General features: G+C 45.2%; 1 protein-coding gene across 1 annotated transcript in view; it reads right to left on the reverse strand.

Annotated features, from left to right (window-relative positions):
* Positions 1 to 22,669, reverse strand: part of LOC119174286 (suppressor of white-apricot) — a 70,632-nt gene that overhangs the window by 14,209 nt on the left and 33,754 nt on the right. The window contains exons 8-12 of the mRNA XM_037425125.2: positions 16,669 to 16,869; positions 7,669 to 8,034; positions 5,188 to 5,385; positions 4,350 to 4,554; positions 161 to 442 (exon numbers count right to left, since the gene is read on the reverse strand). Of these exons, the coding sequence (XP_037281022.2) occupies positions 161 to 442; positions 4,350 to 4,554; positions 5,188 to 5,385; positions 7,669 to 8,034; positions 16,669 to 16,869 (1,252 nt within the window). The remainder of the gene's footprint in view (positions 1 to 160; positions 443 to 4,349; positions 4,555 to 5,187; positions 5,386 to 7,668; positions 8,035 to 16,668; positions 16,870 to 22,669) is intronic.

A 22,669-nucleotide genomic window follows, 5' to 3' on the forward strand; every position in this document is an offset into this window, starting at 1 on the left:
CTGTCTCTATTGGCAGAAGTCTATTGAATGTCCTCAAGTTGATAGCACCATTCCCAAACCCAGAGTCTTAGAATAGCATCTGTAGTGTCCAAAAACACATCGTTTGAAACCCAAGCCAGTGGATTTGCAACCAAAACCATTACAAACTAGTCGAGCTAACCTTTTAGAGGTGACAAGCCGTGGTGACCGATGATGTTTGTGATGGTGGTGCTTCTCCCGCAACGGTGACCGGGAGGTGTCTCTGCCATGCCGATGGTGGCGATGACGGTGCTTGGTCGGGGAACGTGACCGGTGGCGGGACTTGGACGAGGACTTGTGCGACCTGCGGCGTGGGGAAACCATTTCTGCGGATGGGGCCCTGTCACTGCTCTGCTCCCTCGAGGAGTTTGCCGAAGGTGAAGCAGGAAGCGAGTCGGTGGGAGCTCGTGAAAGGTCGGCAAGCCTGCAGGTTGCACAAAACATGCTCATGAGGGACTTCTATATGCTTTACGAGCAAATGTACAGTAGACTCTCGTTAAAGGAAAATTGAAGTGACCGTGAATGTTCCATTTAACAGCAGCTCCGTTTACTGAGAGAAGTGCAGGGGCGTCGAATCCAAGTACGAAACCAATCGTATCAGAGGCAGTTGTTCCACTTAAGCAGTAGTTCTGTTAAACATATTTCCATTTACTGAGAGTGAACGAAGTACCAAGAGTGCTATACACACAATTTAATTAACTCAAACCTCGATATAACGAATGCCAATATAACAAAATATTGGTTACAATAAAGTAAATAAAATAGTCTAATTGTGTTGAGAATAAACCTTTATAACAAATTTTCGGATTATATCGAACCTATTTTCATGTAAGAGGCAACTTTGCTATAATGTGTAACTTCATTATAATGAGGTATGACTTACGAGGATGCTGCACTGATCAAATTATAATTCAGACAAAATAGCCAATTAGGCATAATAAGCTTTTGAAGCAGGAGACAATATGAAGCGAGAGACAATATGTAATGCCCAAATATGATGCAGTTATGGAGAGTATGCCATATATAATGGCTGCAAAGTTGCTAGAGGCAAATGACAGCCTATTGTCATAATGTTGTGACAGGGTCGAACGACCCAACTCAAGCACTTGAGGTTCATCAAAAATCGTTCTCATTCTACGCTTTTTCGATAGAAGTGCACAAACCCTTGGCTGCCCGAAATCCTTCTCCCTCGCTCCATCTGTTCCGGTTTAAAGTAAAATCAAAGCTAAAGTGAAGAAGCTTGCTTGCTTACTCTTTCAAAGAGAGATGTGATTCGGAAAAAAAAAAAAAATTCTTTAACCACTAGCCTAAAGCAAATAATTTTTTGCTGTTTACATTAAGTTTTATGCAGATTTCAAATATGGAATCATTTTTATATTAGGTTGAATAGTTTTAGTTTAGTTTAGTTTTTTACCATAAAAATTTGTAAAATTCAGCTTTTCTTTATTAATAATTATGAGTCAATAATGGCTCACATTACTGCATATTAAGAGTAAATTGTAAATAACCATCAACAAAGGTATGTATAATACATATAAATGACCATGAAAAACGTTATTATGAGAATTATTAAATGTCAGCCCATACTGATTGCTTGCATTAGTTCGTAATAACTATATTTATATAGTATCATGCTTTAAAAGAGATAATTGCACTCTTGACATGTGAAGAACTACCGTATTTAATCGCATAATCCTCGCAGTTTTTTTGCTGGAAAACCGATGCAAAGTTGGGGGGTGCGAGAATTACGCGGGAAAAACTTTTTTTGAATACGTACATAGCGAAAAAGAGAACGAAGTGGCCGCGTATCAGGATTCTCACACCAGCAACTAACAGCAAGCTTTAAGAAGTACTAATTAAAACTTACCTCAACAATAAAAGCAGAGGTTTAACACAAGACAAGATTTATTTGAGACACAAAAAGTGGAAGCAAGTAGTCGAGAACTAGAATACCATACGCAAAGCTTGTGGACGTTGCGGGCGTAGCGGTAGTGTTCGTCGCTCAACAGGAGCCCTCAAAAGATAAGCGTAGGACGTCAGCATTGGGCTGATGGCCATTTAACAGAATCGTCCGCAGTTTCCTTCTGTATAAATAAAGTTTACCATCAATCCCAGTTTTAGGCACACGGTAGGCCCAAGCGTCTTGGTGGCTTGCAGCTGCCGTCACCAGTAGCGAACACAAAACTCGTAGACAAACGGCGGCCCTGTTGCCGTAGTTTAGTGCATGATCTATCACTTTCAACTTGAAAGCAGCCGTGTAGCTTCAGTATTGCCTCAAAACATGACAAGATTACTGACACAACACAAAAAACACACCGCAATGCGCACTGGCCCCTTCGGCTAGGCTTAAATTGAATTGAATCTCTGTGCAATAGTACGCTTGATGGTTAAGAGATGGCGTGTGCTATCATCATCAGTGGCTGGAACGAGCACACGACATTACTCGACAGTTTTTGGGGGTGCGATAATTACTCGAGAAAAAAAAGAAATCGTATTTTTGTTGGGCGATGTGGGGGGTGCGAGAATTATGCGAGTGCGAGGATTACGCGAGTAAATACGGTATGTGGCAAAAGTGTTATCTTCATCTGACCATCAGAAGTACTAAAAATATGACGTGTAAACTCAAGAAGTTACCCAAAATTGCATCTAAAAAAAAAAAACACGCATATTAAACAGAACTCAAAGCTCATCTGTGTAGCAATGATATACTTCTTAATCTGATTTCCTGTATCATGAGAGCTTGCAAATCATGGTTATATTAAGCACATGGCTTTAGTGAACTCCTCATGCCAAATGCAAAGGCAAGCAGCCAGGGAACAATTTCCGGGGGAGCCTAGACAATGAGCCCTTTTTAGTTTTCCTTATAGCCCCTTTGTGCTTTTTAGAAGCGACTTTAGCCTACTTCGAGCTTAATTTAAGCCTTAATTTTTTTTTTGTCATGAAAGTAGAGATACTAAACTTGTGGAAGCAATCAGAAACAAAAATAAATTTTAGAAGAAAACTTGCTTCTTTCTAAGTTGTATTTCCCCTAAAGAGTGGCGCATACTGCAGTGAGAATGATACGCAGTCGACGTGCGATTTCCCAGACCCTCAAGGCGAACATGTCCAGAAAACAGGGCAGTCCAGAAGAAAGAATGAAAGCGAAAATGCATTGCTGACGAAGAAGGTCACGGCTGGAATACAAGATTTTAATTGCAATTTAGCTAATGCATCGTTTGAATGGCTATGAAAAGAGCAGTTTATATTAAGAACAAAACAAAAAAAAAAGGAGAAAAAATTTGATGTGACCGGCACTACCACGTTTGTAAACACTTTGGCACAAAAAAAAGTAGCTTCTTTTCGTTTGCACGGCATTTCACTTGCCCGCGATTATGCCAGCCTTACTTTCAACTAATACCACCCTGTTGCTGTACACCTATGACAGTGTCATCATTGCTTGTGTCAACTTCAAGCTCGTTGGCTGTGTAAGCGCTGCCTGTTCAATCCCGGTGTCTGAGTCATCGGAATCCTCCGTAACTTGAGGAATTATTTCATTATTGGCCAATTCCGCACACAGCTCAAGGTCTTTGTCCGCATCGGTGAAACGTTCAAAGGTTATCCCTGCTGAAATTGAAACACCGACAGCGTGCAGATTGTCGAAGGCAACATCCATGGGTGGAAAAGTTAATCGCACATGCTTTCCACTTCGGGTGAGACGGCCAGTCTCGGCATCCAGTAGAAGCTCGTGTGGTGAAAACAGATTTGGAGGGTCTGTTATATAACCACCTTCCACGAGTTCCAACAGCAGACCTTAGGTCAGCAGCATAGCTTTTGCCACTGTCGGAGCACAACACCATGCGGCTGTGGCCAGAACTTTGACTAAGCTACGGCTGGCAAGGGATTGGCGTGTGATAGATTGCGGCTATGGCAGCCATGGCCATAGCCACACCTTCGATGCGTGTATGGTGGGTTTGAGGCTACAAAAACAATAAAAGGGGCGGTGTCGATAGTGACTTAGAGTCTGCGGTTAGCGGTAAAAAGTCCAGAAAATCAGATGGCGAAAGCTATGAACATCCGCAATTTTGGACACTGACTCTATGGGGAACTTGACAGTGCCACAGATGGAGTCCAGGAAATCAGGCATGTCTAGAATTTCGGGCATCCGAGAAATCGGACGCCAACTGTAGTATATATGAAGAATCTTTCCAGCAGTGCCTGACAACAGAATTCAAAGGGTTAGACAGTGTGCCTCTAAATGTCACGCACAATTACTGCATGAATCTTTTCAGACACCACAACTTAATTTTCCTTAAGTGCAGCTGAAAAGGAGCCGACGGAGAGAGAATTCCAACCTGTTTGATGGTTCCTTCGGTGTAGAAGTAGCACTAGAACCCTTGGAGCTCTCGCGTTGCTGTCCAGCTTGCGTCGCCGAGACTGAGCCCCCGGCACCAGCATCTTGTGAATCCTTGATCATGCTGAGGAATTTGGCAAGGCGCTTCTTTCGTTCCAGCTGTAGCTGCCGAGCAGGGGAGAGCCGGTCCTCTGACGACGCACCGTCTGAAAATGGAGGACCACAGCTACATTGCTGGCAGTAAGAAGCCAAATAAAAACCTAGCATTGTTATAGGTATCGGAGGGCTGCAAGGCGCATGAATAGATTTGGATGTGGTCTTGCGAACTTGTTCGAACCTCAAGCAATACTTGCGACAGCAAAATTTTATGAAGGTTCTTTTGCAAACTTTAGATCTTGTAATTGCTGCTTTTTTCCGTAATTTTTGTCATCATGCAAATTGGGTCAGAACTTGCAAACAAATGCACTGCAACTTCGATAAATATACGGAAGGCCCAGGCGAGTGCCATCTATTGATCTCCTGTATTTGTCGAAGTCGTGCTGCATTTGAGCATGGACCAGCTCACCCCAGCCAAGCTATTATTGGTTAGAATTCAGATCGCAACAACATAACTTCATTCTATATGTAGATTTCTTATAGTTCCAACCATTTTACTGATGTAAAACTACGTTCATTCCTATAACAATTACCAGCACCACAACTACCAAAAAAGGACAGTAAGAAGAAGAAACAACCATCTTGCTTCTCCTTCATCAACTCGCTGAAATCTTGTTGCTATTATTGGTTTCCAACAAGACGTGTTGTTAAAGAGCTCTAACTCGAACTCCACTGATTCCTACCTAAATGCTTATCCTTGGCGACCTTCTCCACCGCTTTCGCAGGCTCCTCGACGGGTGCAGCAACAGACGGTGCAGCCGGTGCAGCCGAGGCTGCGACTTCAGTCGGTTCCTCGGAGTCCGATTCGGAAGCATTAAGTGGCAACCGCTTTTTGTCCTTTCCTTCCGAATCCTTCAGCTTGAGTGAGAAACTCACAGGACCTATGTGGAAGCATTTAAGCACACAAGAATGTTGCGAAATGAGCTGGCAGCAATGCTTTAACTGTGCAACACAAACATACTAGTATAAGCATAAGCAGGGACCAACAATATGAATTTGCATCAAGTCAATGAATGAATGAGTAAGGCCATGGCTTCTGGTTATTTTTAACTGAAGTGAACTTACCAAGAACTAGAGAAGAGTGAGAGTGCATGGAAACAATATGCTGCCAATGGGAACTGAGAGAAAAAAACATTCTCATTTTGAAAAGAGAGACGCTGAAACCGCAACCTGCTCATTGTGCACGTGATGCACTACACTCAAGCCTAGATATAACAAACTCATATATAACAAAACTACCTGTCATTACGAAGTAAATGAAAAATAGGCTTGCAATAGCTGTGGTGTTAAAAATATATCTTTATAACAAGTTTTCGGATATAACTAAGTCATTTTCGTGTATGATGCAACTTTAATAGGTATCTACTACAAGGCCTGTGTGTGCTAGTACCATACAGTGCTGTAGTGCAATGCAACAGAATGTAGCATTCGGCAACACTTAAGGGGCATTCACACTAAGGAAGTGAAACAAAAACGAAAGGGCTAGAGTAGCCGGAAAACCCCCAACTGCGTGTGTCAAAGATGTTCACATTCGTTCTGCCCCTTCCCACCACCACTGCCGTCGCTACCTTGAGAGTTGATTCGATTTTGCCGGTTTCTGAGGTTTCTAATTTGATTTTGCCGGTTTCTGAGTACCAAGTTCTAGTCATTCTCGCAAAGTCCTGAGAAGAAACAGCTCTCACCTTTTCAAACATTGTTTTGGGAGATACACCACCAGAAACGACACGAGCGATTGCACCGGCAGGGGCGGTGACAGATTCAATTGGCTGTACACCAAAGCGAGACACTTTGGGGCATGACAACTAGAGTTAAACCCCTGTATAAGAGGCATGCTCCAGGCACCAGTTCTTGTCTTTTATATGAGATGTCCTTTATAAGCAGGGTACCTTGTATGTATTTTCTTATCAACTCGTAATTTACTGTAACCACAATGCTGTGTCTTATACCCATTTGTTCCTTATATCAGTGTCTCCCATAAAGGGATTGAACTGTAATCCAAATTTCATCTAATTACGGAGTTCTCCCCAATCGTAATCAAAACCAGGCTCTTGATGAACGCACCCTTGTTGAGGCCATCATGCTTCATCGTGCTACGTAGGTAGTTTGCAATTTGAGCTGATGCGAGCCACCGCTGACGCCTTTGTCGCCATGTTGAATCTGCGGCCGACTGGTTAGATCACTTGGTTTGATCTAGCGCAGCCAAAAGCGATGAAGAAAAAACCGGACTCGCTTTTGCGTGACGGAAAATTTGGTTTCGAACCGATTTTGGCGCGCCGGTCACGCGGCGTGGTTTTCTGGCTTTTTTGGCGGCGAAACGAAGCAGTTTCCAAAAAGTTCTGCCGCTTTCGCTCTCTTCGAGGCAAAGTGTAAATGTGCCCTAATCTTTTAAAGAATGATGCCAAGGTATTTTTATATATGATTTCCCATGTTGACAGTCACTACCTAAATACCAATTAACTAGTTGAATCTTCTACAATGCAACACCTTGCTGTTTAAAGTTCATTATAAAGTTTAATAAATCTATGCTACTGTGCCATGCATATGCATCTGTCAGCATAAAGCAAAGTGAAATTTTACAATATAGTTTTTCCCATCTTATCTCATTTTCATTTTCCCATCTATATACCAAGGATGCCTCCATCACCAAGCTTTTCATTGATTTGAATGATATGTGGGCTTTAAACGTCTCAAAATGATTACGAGAGACGCTGTAGTGGAGGGCCCCGGAAACTTCGACCACCTGGGGTTCTTTAACGTGCACTCAAATCTGAGCCCACCGGCCTATAGCATTTTCGCCTTCATCGATATTGCAGCCGCCGCAGCTAAAATTCGATACCGTGACCTGGGGGTCAGCAACCACTGACCATCGCTACACCACTGCGGCAGGCATCACCACGCCATTCATTGAAAAGAATACTCCGATGCAGACTACAGTGCAACCTGTTATCAGATTCCACAAATATGCTTGAAATGTTTTCAACGATATTCTTTTATAATACATAGCACTACATTCAGTCCCCAAAACACACCTCGGAAAACAAACACGCTATTGATCAACTGATGCAACCACATTTTCGAAGGCAGCAATTAAGTTTCCACTGGCTGATACGACAACACAAGGTTTCACATCAGAGGGTCATACATTGCCCCAACACACTGCTTACCTTTGACATAATTACTGTCACTGGGAGTCGAGAACCCTGGCTGGGAACTGGTGTCGTTACTGTCAACGTTGGAGAAGGGAGAGTCCGCCCGAGAAAGGCCGTCGTCCGTGCCAACGCTGAGGCCGTTTTCTAATTTGGGACCCACCACGTCATAGCGCTCCTCAGTCCGCTCCGCAACATCACCCGTTGAGGGAGTCTTGCCAGCGTTGTCGCCGGGTTCGAGTTTGTCCTTCGATGCCGCCTCTACGACACTTGACTCCTGCTGTTTCTGCTGCTGAGCTCGCTCATTGAGGTACGTCTGCTTCTTGTGCAGGTAGTACTGGTGGTATTCGTGGTCGGGCAGCAGGAACTCGAAGCGCTTGTCACCTAGTGAATAAGAATGTCATGCCAAGACTAAGTTAGCACCGTCTCGAGATCACGAGCAGAAACAAGTGTAGTTGTCCTCAAACTCCCTTGTGTTGGGCATGTCTAGTAGCAGCCTACTGATACATATTATTGTAATTACAGTGGACTCCTCTTAAACGAAACTCGAAGGGGCAAGAAAATTTGTTCCATTTTTGAGAAGTTTTATTTAAGCAAAGCCCACAAATCGAATGAAACATGACTTTATTTCAAAAGCACCAACTGTGACTGACTGAACAGAAACATTTTGAAGTATACAATACTACTATAGTACTAGAAAGAAAAATGTTTATAATATTGCTGACTCGGAAAAAAGGAGGTGATAACAATTTTCTTGGCCTTGTTCAAGCACTTTCTCACACTGTAGGAGTGCATTACTGAAAGGCTGGGCAGGAACTCTGTGCCACCATCGTGTTCAACGTAGCGCTGCAACAGGATGACAGCATCTCTTGCTGCACTGTCAGCCACTGAAATGGGCTCGGGATCACAAACTATCTCATTACCACTTGAGCACAAGTTCTCATCTGGAACTTCAGCTATAGAATCCTCACGGCTGTCCTCAAGTTCACGACAAGACATCAATTCCTGCTCCGCGTGCCCGGACATGTGCAATCGCTGGGTTGGTTTGGCTAGGCTAGCTTTGGCATTTGTTTCATGGTTGCTAGACTGCCATAGTCGCTTCCGCCATTCATGGATTTTGCCCGTTTCAGTTTCATTTAACAGATGCAAGCCAAAAAAGCGTTTCCATTACCCAAAACTTTTTACCATTAAATATTTAAATATATAGGAGACCAACCAAACAATTGTCACGAGATAGTTTTGTTTAATGGGAGTCCACTGTATATGAACCCTCTTGACGAGTTTCTGCAATAACATCCTCCCATGCACTGTATGTTATACAGTTGAAACCCGCAATAACGAAATCGGCAGGGAAAGCACAAAAGTTCGCTCTTGTGGGAATTTCATTGGCGCGAGAATGTAGCAGAAAAGACATGGAATTAAGAAAAAAACACATTTTATTTCCAAAACTCAGTAAGTTTACTTTGGCGGGCCTTACCATGCAGCAATTTCATGCCTCTCGACTCCACTGTAAGAAATAGTTCATCGCCACGTCGTCATCCTGCTCGTTGAAAAACAAGTGAATTGTGTCGAAGGCATTCAGCACATCCTGCGAACTTGTTTTCTCTGGCTGCTCCGGTCGTTGCTCATCGGATCGGCCGCCTCGCACAGCTACTGACAATGGCTTCATCAGTCACTTCCTCCCGCATGACGACGCCTTCGTCGGCGCAAACGAACTCTTGGACACTGAGGCCATTGGGAATCTCGTTTGCCACGGCAAGTTCGCCCCATGCACTGGTCAGTGACAACGGCACTGCGCTGTTACCAGAACTGTCATCAAGTGCGCCTACAGGCGAACCTTCTTCCGGTTCCTCTGAATCAGTGCGTGATGCCTGCGGAGTGACAAGGCCGGCGTGTGTGAAGCAATTCATTATCACGGCTGGACTCGTTGCAATCCATGCAGTGGCGATCATCTCTAGCACCATAAACAAGTCCACATCAGTGGGCCACTTCATATGTATATTTAGCAGCAAACGCTGAATCAGCCTCTCTCCGTAAGCGCATTTCACGCTGCAAATAACTCCCTGATCGAGAGGCTGCAGCACCAAAGTGCAGTTGGGTGGAAAGAACACCAGACGCCTGTTTCTGAGCTGTACGTTGACGTGATGGGCACTACAGTTGTCGAGAAGAAGGCAGACCGACCTGTTTGCCTTCTGCATGTTGGCATCGAAGGACTGGAGCCAGCTGCTAAAAATAGCCTGCGTCATCCACGACTTTAAGTTTGCGGTGTAGGTTACTGGCAGCCTGCGATTCCCCTTGAAACAGCGGGCTTCTTGCTCCTGCCAATAACGAGCAGTGGCCGTTTATCTTTGCCATCCATGTTGGCGCACGATAAAATCGTCACACGCCGCTTGCTGTGCTTGCCACTGTGTCCCTCCTGGCCTTTAAAGTCCAAGGTCTTGGACGACAGCATTTCATAAAACAGTGCTGTTACATCGGCATTACATATGTCCGAGGGCTTGTACTGGCCGCGCAGTTCTTTGTTGCTCAGCAGTCACAACGACGTTGTCACCGTGTCGACGGCTGCTGCCTCCCCAGAGATAACTTTGGCCCCGATGTCGTGGAGAGCTTTGAAACGGCTCAGCCAGCCGGGACTCGCCTCAAGGGGGGACATGGTTCTTAAGGCTCTCTCACTTATTTTTGAACCAAGTGTGACAGAAGTTGGCATGCTTACTTAGTTTGTTCTCCGGATTCTAAAATTGTAGGTATTTTTTCTGTAGCTTCATTAGTTAATTAAATAATCAAGATAACAATTTCTATTGTTCTTACCATAATAGAAAAATAACCACCTGTCAAAAATTTATAAATAACATAGGGATTGACAGTAGAAGGCATAAGACATGCAACATAAAAAGCACTTTTTTGAATGGGTCATTATTTCTTACTTTACAATACACTAAACTTCACAACCCTGAATGCGGCCATTGTGTGGTCACACAAAAAACTAGTTTGAAAAACTTGCATCAAAGAAATCAAAATCTGCTTCCTATGTTGTGTGCTCCAAACATATAGCTTCATGCTGCAAAATAAAATATTCTGCTATCTGTAATAGTTTCATATATATTGCAGTAAATTTTACGCAAGGTGTACAAAATTGCCATTTTGAGAAAATGAATAAAACAAACATTCTAACATTTTTAACTGTAAAAATGTATGCACTTATAATTACATAGCCATTGACATATAAATGAATGCTAGAAAGCCTAAGGAGTGCAATGCTGCAAGCTGATTGAAAATTGAACCGAGTACTTCTCGAATTACAGCATAGTCAAGTTCATTGCATGTAACCAAATACAAAAATTTTTATATTAAAATAAAAAAAAATGAAGCTGCCCATTAAAGATAGGCCCCCAGCATTGTTTTTTGTGCACATTTAGCTACATTGTGCAAAAACAATTACAGCTCTAGCTGTCCTAGGTCCACTTTTACCGAACAAGCAAAAGAAAGTGGTCAAAATCTGTGCTTCGAGAATAATGCTGTTAAAACTTAATTTCCCCGTTCCGAGGGGAAAATATCATGGCACACATACTTTTAGTCAGTTAATATGCACCGGGAATGTAATAGGACTGATTGTTTGTACGAGCGTGTCGTTTCTTCTAGTCCTGTAGCAAGTTGTTGCCGTGTGCTTGTCGGCCGCGAAGCGGCTTATCAGTTTGGTGAGTGTACTGACGGCGATGCGCGACAAATGTGCGTGCGCCATTCACGATCCATCGAATAACGCGGCGATGTTTTCGGCTTGTCCAGAATAAGTTACCCGTAAGTGTCGCGAACCAAAGTTGCTCCCTCGCTCATCAATTTCGAGGCTACACGAGTGCCGAGGTGTTAGTTTCCTTTTCACGTAAGACTGCCATATTTTCGAGCAGAGATCGCGACAAGACAACGTTGCGAACACGTCGTTAAAAGCAGTCTACCTGCTGCCAGTAGCCTCCATTGCGAGGGCCGCGAGCATGTTCACTGTGAACGGATTGACTTTCTGTTGTTGGTCGACGCGCGGCGTACTCCACTCTGACGACCCGTCGCGCAGTTCAAGGTCCTTTCGTCAGGCAGGGAGAACCACAACATCGGCGGGTTTAGCAATAACACTGCACTTCCGTTCCGTCAGTACAAAGATTGATATCTCTGGTAGCTTCACTTCTGCTTTTTACTTGCCATCCTCTAACTGATGAGGCTGCAAAACACAGCCGTTCTCAGTAACGTTGTCGGCAGCCAACGGGCTCGTACGTGAGTTAGGTCTGCACCGGTGACTCGGCGACCGCCGTTGACCGCGTCGAGATTGTTATCCTCGTTGTCCCGAGCCATAGCGGGGATCTTTCTGAAGTTCACAGCGAACGAACCACCGCCACACCCGCTTCACAAATTACTGTAGCACAGAACTTTTTTACTGGCGCAAGCAGTCAGTAGCACTATGACAAAATGGCGCATGTGAAGGTGAAGCAGACGCCGAAAGCGCCCCTTGGCCAATCGGACGCCTAAATTTGGTCACGTGCCCCAAGCAGCCAATTGAATCGCGCGCTAGTGCTTCTCGATGACGCGTTTTTGCTAAAAAAACCAATGAGCAAGGTGAGCCAGCAGTGGTGGGAAATTGAAGATGAAGAACGACCCTTCCAAACGAGACCAAGATGAGCACGATAGCTCGTGTGTAACGGCAACAGTTTGGCGCGGAAAAAGTGCGATTTTTGCGTCAATTTGTGCTCACATTCAGCTCACAGGGATGTTATAAATTGATTTTGCGAAAGAAATAATGACGCGAGAAGCTAGAAACTTCTCAGATAAGTGCAAAAATAGGCGCAAGTTTCGAAAATGTCACCTTCAAAAAGTCGATTTTTTTGCAATTTTTGGCCTTCTAAGACCCGTGTCCCCCCTTAAAGTTGTCGCGGCTGAGCATACAAGCGAAGTCCAGCGCCTTCTGTTGCAGGATCCTGCCAGATAAAGGCACCTTGTTCGCACGCTGTTCCCAAAACCACGAGTCCAAGAACGCTGCAGCCGTCACGGTTTCGTTTCTTGCACTCGTGTCGTTTTCAAGGGCACCAAGAATGGAGGCCTTGTTCTTGAGAATCATGGACCACGAGCTGCAAGTAACGCCGAATGCTTCGGCGATGTCCATTTTTTCTGCCCTTTTCCACCTCACTGATGATTGCAGCCTTATTTTCCAGCATGATCAACTTCCGCTTTTTCGTAGGGAGCAGCAAAATCAGATGAAGCAATCGCAACACACGGTTCACGTTGCACCAAGCGACCAAGCAAACTCCCTACAAATGGCTCCACACACGCGACCATGTGTGTGCAAAGTCGACAAAGCCAAGCACAGAGCCAAGCCAGCGAACGATACTCCATGAGGATTGCGGTGTTGGCTACGTACGTAGTCCGCGATAATGAGCAGGTGTTTCAGCAAGCCATAATCATCATCATTGTCGCCAGCTTTACGTTTCTTTGTAGACAATGATGGCGGCTGCTTCTCAAGTGCGCTTAGCGATAGTTTTGCACAATTGAAGTGAAGCATGAATGCATTTCAGTAGTTTTCGAATGTAAATGTTGTGAGAGTAGATTATATGCACACTCGTGTTTCAAAAATGTCATTAATGATGGACTGTGTTATGAATATTTTTCATTGTCGCGAGTTAGGAAATGCATTGACTCCTATGGGCATGCACCGATGCTCCGAAAATATTTCGTTGCGGTGAGAATTTCGTTCCCTCGGGATTTCGTTATCGCGGTTTTCGACTGTACACGTGGGCGAAAACGCGCTGGTGGGGGCAATGAATGCGGCTGAAGCAGAGATGAAAAGAGCTGACCCATCTTCGTAGCACGAAGGATACATGCGACACCACCCTGTGTGCCACGCCTGCCACAGACTGCTACTGAAGCAGGGAGGAAGCGCGCAGCCCGTCTTCAAGGATCATTAAGTGACGTCGGAGAGTGGAATGCGTCGCTCAAGCTGCAACTGTGAACTTCGACTTTAAGGGCGTAGTAGAAATCACTGGCATGTAAGCTATCTCAGCAGGCATTACAGCAGGTTCGTATACCCTTCTATGTAATGTGCTCTCCATGCAAAGAGAGATGGCGAAAAGAGCGTTTCTTGCTGGAGTGGCTGTATTCTCTAGCACCTATGTTTTGAAGTGCAAGATCTTATCTAAAAGAGCTACCTACCAGCCTTACTTCATGTAATATTACAATTTGTTGCTAACCCAACCACTCCTTTACCACTGCAGTGAAAAAAAAAATATGTTTTTTTCAGGCAAATGTGTAAAGTAAACAGAGTAAGTAGTAAAACATGCAAGAGTTGAGAAATTGGAAAAAAAAGAAGAATAAGGATTGTATTGGGATATTTCAGTGGATGAAAAATGCAATGCCGCTAAGGTGGCAGACAAGAATGACACGTACGCGGTGCAAAGGCTCTTTTGCATGTTATTTCAATGCTTACACATGAAAATGAAAAAGGACAGTGCCTGCAGTGCTGTGTGATTCTTGGCATGCTCACTTGAGTGTACCCCAGATTGAAGTGAATGTGCGTCTTTGAAACAGAGTTTTGCTTTTTGCAGACTGGTTCTTTGGTAATATTTGTGGGAGCTATTGTAATATTTCCAAATCTGTCAGTCCAAAATTTTACTCTGCTTGATGATTACACCACAAGTCAGGGAATTTTTCGAGAAATGGAGTATGTTTACTTAAGGGGGCAGACTGGTCTTAGACATTGTTTTATTTCTTCAGTGATCTTGATCAAACTGCAGAGAATTATGCAGTTTTTGTCTGCTGATTTCAAATATTTATTTAGTTTTCCTGTAACTCACGGTTGTGGTGCCAGGCATGTCGAAGTAAAGAGGTGTCTGATCGGCATTCCCGATTTGCCCAAGCAGGTAGAAGTTTAGGACAAACCTCTGAAAACTGTGAAGCTTTTCATCGTATTCCTCCGCAAAACTTTTCGCATATGCATGTTCCCCTTCGGACGGAAAAGCCTTTCCTCTTCATAAAGTTAGTTAGCCAGCACCTGCTCGCTTTAAACTAGCTCCACATTAGACCTTTTTCTAAGACTAATTGCACAGCCCGCACTTGGAGCAGTTCTGTCGTCACGGGCCGCTGTGCCGCTCGCTGCTCAAGCATATACTCGCCGAGCAGCTCTTTAATTTGCGGAAACCGGCCCTGCTGTGGTCCACTGAAGCCTTTGCGTGAAGCTTCGCTGTCGACAATCTTTTGCTTTTGTTTCCGCCGGTCCCGCATGCACGTTTCGGGAACTCCGAACGACCGCGATGCGGCCCGATTTCCGTCCGTTTCTGCACACGCGATGACTTTTCTTTTAAAAGCGGCATCGTGGTGCACTTGAGTTTTCGGAGTCAGCCCTTCCACGCCGTCGATGCTAATGCACTACTAGATGACGAACTCCTCAGCACACGTACGAAGTGCCGCACATGGGAAACACATAGGCAGAAATGGCCGACGCGCCATGCCGACGCACGTAGGGGGCGGCCATTTTGGATTTGCCGATGGCAATAGATTGACCGTAATTTTTTTTTTTTCGTACTCGATTCTAACGCGCATGCGATTTATTAACTCGCTTAACCGGAAAAAAGGTGCGCGTTAGATTCGAGTAATTACGGTATTTTTTTTTTTCAGAAAAATGGAAAAAACAGAACACTAAGCTTCTTCTAAAAGCAACAATCATGGTGCACATGTTTTGCAATCCTCATAAAGATGCTCATAAATTCGTAGCAGAGCTTCTAACACAAGTGCCGGCAAATTATAAAGCAGCCTCGAAGTCGGTTCCCCATTTGTTTTTTGGCAGGTTCTGCATGTTAACAGCATCAAGAATCTGGACAAATAGAATAACATTACAAAAAAATTACCACTTCCTGGTGTGTGAAAATTTGCAAAGAGATAGAAAAATACTTGCAATTTTTAAAAAGGAATTTTTTTGTCACTTTTGGGTCCCAAAGACCTGTCTGTCCCCTTAAAGGGCCAGTCAACAGGCTCAGACTATTTTTTTACATCCCCCAAACAAGCTTGGTAATTCATAGAGTAGACCGCAGCGATCACGTTTTCTGAATATTACAGAGCTGCGCGCTGCGCACAGCCTCCATTTCGAAAAACAATTCCCATGCTCCTTTCCTACGACTGACCAATCTCTTTGCACGCGCAGTGACGAAAACTCGGCGATCGGCGATGTGACGCAGCCCGCAGCTCTTTGATTGGTCTAAACCATGTCTCAACAAACAGTAGTGAAGTCAACAGTTCCTGTTCCCAGTCACAGCTACGACAGAGCTATTCAATCATACGAGTTGGGAAACTCCCCATAGGCTCCATGCATCAAAATCGGGACACTTCACTGACCCAGTCTTTGGGAGTGAGGAGATTGTCGCGCCACCTGTTGATAGGCACACCCACTATTAAGAACATTATTTGTGTTTTGTGTTGCTGCTTCCAGATGGTGCGGCAGTCTACTCCCAAAATTTTGAACTCCAGAAAAATTGAGCCAACTTGATGTCCGGGATTTGGAACGCAGTTTTGTTACAAATGTCGACTGCAAGTCGATCGTCTGGGCTGCAGAGAAGCATCGGCACCAGGTAAATGGAAATAAACCAGGCATTGCAGCAAGCGGAAGTGCTTTGCAACTGATCGAGTTCGCCGATGACGTAAATCGCTGACGTCTTGCCATATTGCCGAACTGGGCAGAGTCACGACGATGGGCCACGCCTTCCGCTTCCTACATAGGAGAAGGGTGGCGAGACCGAGTGAAAATTTGAAACCAGCTGGAAGCGATGTTCTAGGCCCTGTAACTTCCTTAATATAGCACGTATTCGCAAAATTTTTGTGGCAGCGTGTTCACGAAGTAAAAGTGCACATATCTCTCTTTACAACAATTTTTTGAGCTTGGGGTTGTTTACTAACCCTTTAAGAGTAACAATAGCATACAAGCTAGGCTTCACTAATTTTATAGCTAGCCAAACCCTGTGATCACACTAACACGTAAAAAGAGAACGCACGCACCTTTGCTCTTGACGATGGTCTCAAAATCCTCCCCATTTTTGGCTACATAGACGGCCATCTTGTCAATGATTGGCTGCACATCTGGGGGTGGTGGTATCGCATATCCCGTAAGCACAGCTTCTGTTGGAAGGAGGATAGGCTCCAGGCCTGGAGGTGGAGGTGGCACTGAACAGTCTTCGGGTGCTCCGTAACCTTCGTAGCCTGCATAAATGACAAAATTTGAAAAATCGTCGGCCACGTCAAAGGGGTCTTAGCATGCCTTTAAGAGTATGCAAATATACAAGTATAAATGCACCCCCAACTTCAGTAGTTGATATGTGGGGTTTAACGTCCCAAAACCACCATATGATTATGAGAGATGCCGTAGAGGAGGGCTCTGGAAATTTCGACCACCTGGGGTTCTTTAACGTGCACCCAAATCTGAGCACACGGGCCTACAACATTTCCGCCTCCAACAGAAATGCTGCCGCAGCAGCCGTGATTTGATACCACGACCTGCGGGTCAGAAGCCGAGTACTTTAGCCACTGGACTACCGTGGCAGGATCCCAACTTCAGTAGTCAAAATTTAGATTTTTTTTCCTCGCATAATAGGCACATCCCTACATTCATACGCTACAGTCCCGCAAACTGACACCTGGTGCTTTCCTGACTGATATTTTCTAGTACCCTTCCAACTATTACCCTTCTGACTGATCTTTTCTGTACACCGTGGCGGCAGTTTCTGATGGCGCCATCGAGTGTTTTAGACTTCGTCTACACATTTTCATGTTCTGAAAATGCATCAAAATGTTCAAGATTGTGTGAACTGCGTGGCAATAAATACCTCAGCCTAGAATTGCATAGTCAAATTTCGTTGAAGTGGAATGGCAGAATAAAAAGTGCTCGTGAGTGAACAACTCACGAGCACTGAGTGAGTGAGTTGAGTGAACAACTTTATTCACTTCCTGCAGGTTACCGGACTGAGATCCCACCTAGGAGATGGCCGAGAGACCATGTCTCTCAGCAGCTTCCTTAGCCTGCTGGATCCCCAGTGTTGATTATCTAGTCTTGAGCTGAGCAGCGCAGTCCGCCAACGCTTCCGAAGGTCTTCAATGGAGGCCGCATCTCTCATATTGACAATTAGTGCTGGACATTCCTTGAGAATATGTGCTAGTGTGGCCCTATTACTACATACAGTCGCTCACAGATTTTTCGGACTCCCAAAATTCGGACTTGCTGGACTTGCTGGAAGCATTTTTTCGGCTGATTTCCCGGACGAATTGCTCCCCCTAAAGTTGAATTTTTCGGACTAAATCACTTGTTTTGAGGCACACCACGAACCCGCATGGACGCTGCAGTGTTGAATTTTCTGCCGGCTTGAGTAAGCTTAGTGCCTTAATTTTAAAATGGCTTTCCTGCCTCCAAGATTGGAAAGCAAATGTCATATTTCAAGCTTCCGAGGCCGTGTCTGCTTTAGTAAACGCGGCACGGGACCATTTTTTCGTCTTCGGTCAGCCGTAGTGGTCAGCACTGTCGTCATCGCACTATACAGGAAGGAGGCGGAGCTGCGCAGTAGAGGAGTGAATGTGCCTGCCACAATGGCATTAGGGAGTTTTAGAATAGCGCACTGTGAGCCCTTGCGGTGCCGTCACTGCCACTGCGCGTGTGTCGTAACGCGAGTCGCCGTTCGGGGCCTGCCTGCAGAAAATTTGAAATAGCGTGCGACAATCGCAGCCCACGAAGTGTTGTGTGTAGCTTCCGTGCATTTGTGATTGTGGTCGGGGCGAATGTCCCAAGACCTTTCCCTAGGAGGAGCAAACGCTATTCTAGAACTCATAATGTGTCCGCTATACCGGCAACGCCCGCAAACGTTATTCTAAAACTCCATATTTGAAGACTTCACTCGTGCGGAGGAAGACGATTTCGTGCTTGGAGCTCACAGGTGAAGAAATTCTTCGCCAGGTTGTGCCACAGCCGGTGAGCGGTTCAGATGATGACGACGATGATTGGCTGCAGCTATCGGCAGCAGAGATCGGCACCGCGGTGACGTTTTTGTTGAGCATTTACGGTGACGATGTCACGTGGCGCAGATATGGGGGAACCAAATTGCTTCCAAGCGTAGTATGACGCAGGCAGAATCATGGACTATTTTAAGTCTGCCTGATGCAATAAAGCTTATAATTCTGACAAAAGTGAATTTTTTGGACTGTTCAATTTTTCGGACTTTTTTTTCGGTCCTCGCCAGGTCTGAAGAGTCGGTCGGCGACTGTATACAAATCAGGGTAAATGGGTTTTTTAATTACAGAATTAGTGTAGGTGCCAGTTTGTAATTTCCGCCACTGAACGAACTGGGCCCTGTTGGGCTTGGGGTGAGGCGGGTAGTATTCCCTTAGTTGAAGTCTACAGTGTCGGGTAATGTTGTTGATTTTGGTAAGTCTATCTTCCCACTCCTCCCCAAGAGAGTCAGTATGGGTGGTGTCAACCACTGACGTAGCTCGGTAGCTCAGAACGTGAGGCCTTGTGTGATCGATAGGTGTGTTGGCGGGCAACCAGAGGATGCATGCACTTTTGTCGTCAGAACGGCTTTTGCTTTTAGTAAGAACTTTCAATGCCACTGGAGAGATCCTACCATATGCTTGTGAGTCACTGATAATATGCTGGGCATTGGTGTGAGCTATGGCGAGCGCAATAGCGACTTTCTTTGCCGTATCCACATGATTTGCGTTGATTGAAGCGTTGGTTATGCATTTGTGCATGTGGTTCTCTAGAACCGCAGCAACAAAACGGCGATAGTTCCGATAGCGCGCTGCATCAATGAAGACCGCCTCCTCATTGCATTGAAAAGTTTAGAGCATAGCTTTGGCTCTACCGATTCTTTTACCTTTGTTGTGCTCAGGGTGCATGTTCTTTGGCAATGATGCTATTATGAGTTTAGAGCGAATTTCGCATGGTATGTGTATTTGATACCATGCTGTGGATGGTAAGAAATGCTGAGACTGTCGTCAATTTGGAAACATTCTTTCGTATTGCTCAAGCGCTCATACTGCGAGATCTGTTGCGCTTCAATTATTTCTTCAAGCGTTTTATGAAGGCCTAGTTAAAGAAGCAGTTTCGTGCTACTATTCTGTCGAAGCCCTAACGCCTGTTTATAAACTCTTCTGATGAGCCCGTTGAGTTTGGTTTTTTCCACCGCGTACCATCGGTGGTAGGCAGCGACATAAGTAATGTGGCTGAGCACAAAGGAGTGGATAAGCCGAAGGATACTACATTCCTTCATGCCCTGATGTTTGTTACTTATTCTTTCAATGAGTTATTACATGAGTTGTACTTAGACCGAACGCAGATATACACTAATGGGTCCGTCTCGTCCAGCAGCTCATCAGGTGCCGCTGTAATTCCGGCTGCAGCAATGACAATCAAGTTTAAGTTGTCGCATATGACTACATCTACGGCATCAGAGCTTGCTGCTATAAGGGCTGCTTTACAATATCTCGTTCGAGAACGTCCAGGAAAATGGGTCATATTCTGTGATTCGAAGGCAGCGCTTCAGAGTTTGCAGTCTGCCATGCGTAGGAGGAGTCATGACCAATTGGTACAAGAAATAAGACATTGCCATCATGAAGCTCTAGCACGAGGGCATGATATTATATATCAATGGCTGCCTGGACATATCGGTATTACCGGAAATCAATTAGCCGATGATGCAGCCCGCTCAGCCCATGAGAGCACCCATGTGGTCCCGATTCCTCTATCAAGGAATGATGCAGCAAGACAACTTTACCTGCTGGCTCGAGATCTCACACGTACGTCTGGTCGTCTACCGGTTTCCAAAGGTGTCAATTTTATGAACTGGATCCTTCGCTCAAGCTGAAGCTACCATCACAACTTTCCCGCTCCGATGCGACACTGTTATGCTGCCTTTGGTTGGGTGTTGCATTCACAAAGGTGTACTCCTTTCGCATTGGTATGGCAGACACCTCTACATGCGACTTCTGCGGAGCTGAAGAGACCATCGAACACGTCCTGTGCAGCTGCGCTTTCTACGACACACAGCGATGCCAGCTCCGGATGGTTTTGAATCAACTTGACCCCGGACCATTTTGTGTCTACTAGGACCTTGGGCATCTGCCTCAGTTGCGCAGAAAGCAACTAAAGCACTGCTACTTTCCCTAAAGTCAACAAACCTGAGCGACCGCCTGTAGACTGTGTGTGCTCCCCGAGTGTGCTCGTGATTGTGTGTACCTTCTCATCTCTCTGCAACCTCTTTTCTCCCCTTTATCCTTTCCCCAGTGCAGGGTAGCAAACCGGATGCGCGTCTGGTTAACCTCCCTGCCTTTCCTTGCATCTTTATCTCTCTCTCTTTCAATGAGTTGCATCGTTTGCACAACTTTAGCTTCTAATTTGAGAATTGCCTCACCATTTGTGCCTTTGCTTTCAACCACCTGAAACCCGTATTATATTGACTGTCGGTACAACGCGTCCATCTGCCGTCTTTGGGTAATGTCTGTATATGAGGTTGTTGGACTATACTGTTTGGGTGGTCTGCTTCTGAGTGTGGGGCAGTATAAGAGGAGTTCGAACAAGTGAGCTCTGTTCCGCGTAGGTATTGTTCCACTACCAGGCTTGCACAAATATTCAAATGCTTCGAATATTCAAACGAATAGTTCAGTATTCGAATGCGCTTCAATTCGAATTTATATTGTCGAATATTGGAAGTATTCGCAACGAACGAATAGATGTATAATAATCCGCATGTCATTGCTTGTAAAGGTGGTTTCACTACAGTGTAGGAATGCTAAGCCATGAAAGTACTTATCAAAGGAAAATTCACTTTGCCGCGAAGCCTCCTTCAAATTTAAAGGGGCCCTGCAACACTTGCTGAACATGGTCAGAAAATGCTGCCGATCGGTAGTCGAGGCTACCAAGAACACGGAGACAAATATTACAGGGCAGCATGCGGCCTGTAATTCAAAATAAATTTTCAAAGCTGAAAATTGCCTTTTTTCCTTGGCAAATGACACTACAAGCCCAAAAATCACTTGTCACAGCCAAGAAGGAATATACGGCTCTGGTCACAGCCACTGGCTGATTTGAACAACGCGCGCTCATCATTACTGGGGCTGCCGCGGGAGGCCGCCGTTTGTCCACGAGTAGGTGCACAATCGCCCTGAAAATCCGTGTATTCGAAAAAAAAAAAAAAAAAAGGAGGTGCTCAAGGTCACGAGGTACATGTGTTGTATTTTCTTTTGCCGTGCCATTCCTCCCTGCTTACCGTAATTACTCGAATCTAACGCGCACCTTTTTTCCGGTTAAGCGAGTTCATAAATCGCATGCGCGTTAGAATCGAGTACGAACAAAAAAATTACGGTCAATCTATTGCCATCGCAAATCCAAAATGGCCGCCCCCTACGTGCGTCGGCATGGTGCGTCGGCTATTTCTGCCTATGTGTTTACCATGTGCGGCACTTCGTACGTGTGCTGAAGAGTTCGTCATCTAGTAGTGCATTAGCATCGACAACTTGGAAGGGCCGACTCCAAAAACTCGAGTGCACCACGATGCCGCTTTTAAAAGAAAAGTCATCGCGTGTGCAGAAACGGACGGAAATCGGGCCGCATCGCGGTCCTTCTCGAGACGTGCGTGCGGGACCGGCGGAAACAAAAGCAGAAGATTGTCGACAGCAAAGCTTCACGCAAAGGCTTCAGTGAACCACAGCAGGGTCGGTTTCCGCAAATTGAAGAGCTGCTCCGCGAGTATGTGCTTGAGGAGCGAGTGGCACAGCGGCCCATGACGACAGAACTGCTCCAAGTGCGGGCTATGCAATTAGTCTTAGAAAAAAGTCTAATGCGGAGCCTGTTTAAAGGGAGCAGGTGCTGGCTAATTAATAATTAACTATATGAAGAGGAAAGGCTCTTCCCTCCGAAGGGGAACATGCATATGCGAAAACTTTTGCGGAGAACTACGATGAAAAGCTTTACAGTTTTCAGAGGTTCGTCCTAAACTTGCGGCGCAACAACGGCTAC

This window comes from Rhipicephalus microplus, chromosome 5 (assembly GCF_043290135.1).
Source record: "Rhipicephalus microplus isolate Deutch F79 chromosome 5, USDA_Rmic, whole genome shotgun sequence".
NCBI lineage: Eukaryota > Metazoa > Arthropoda > Arachnida > Ixodida > Ixodidae > Rhipicephalus > Rhipicephalus microplus.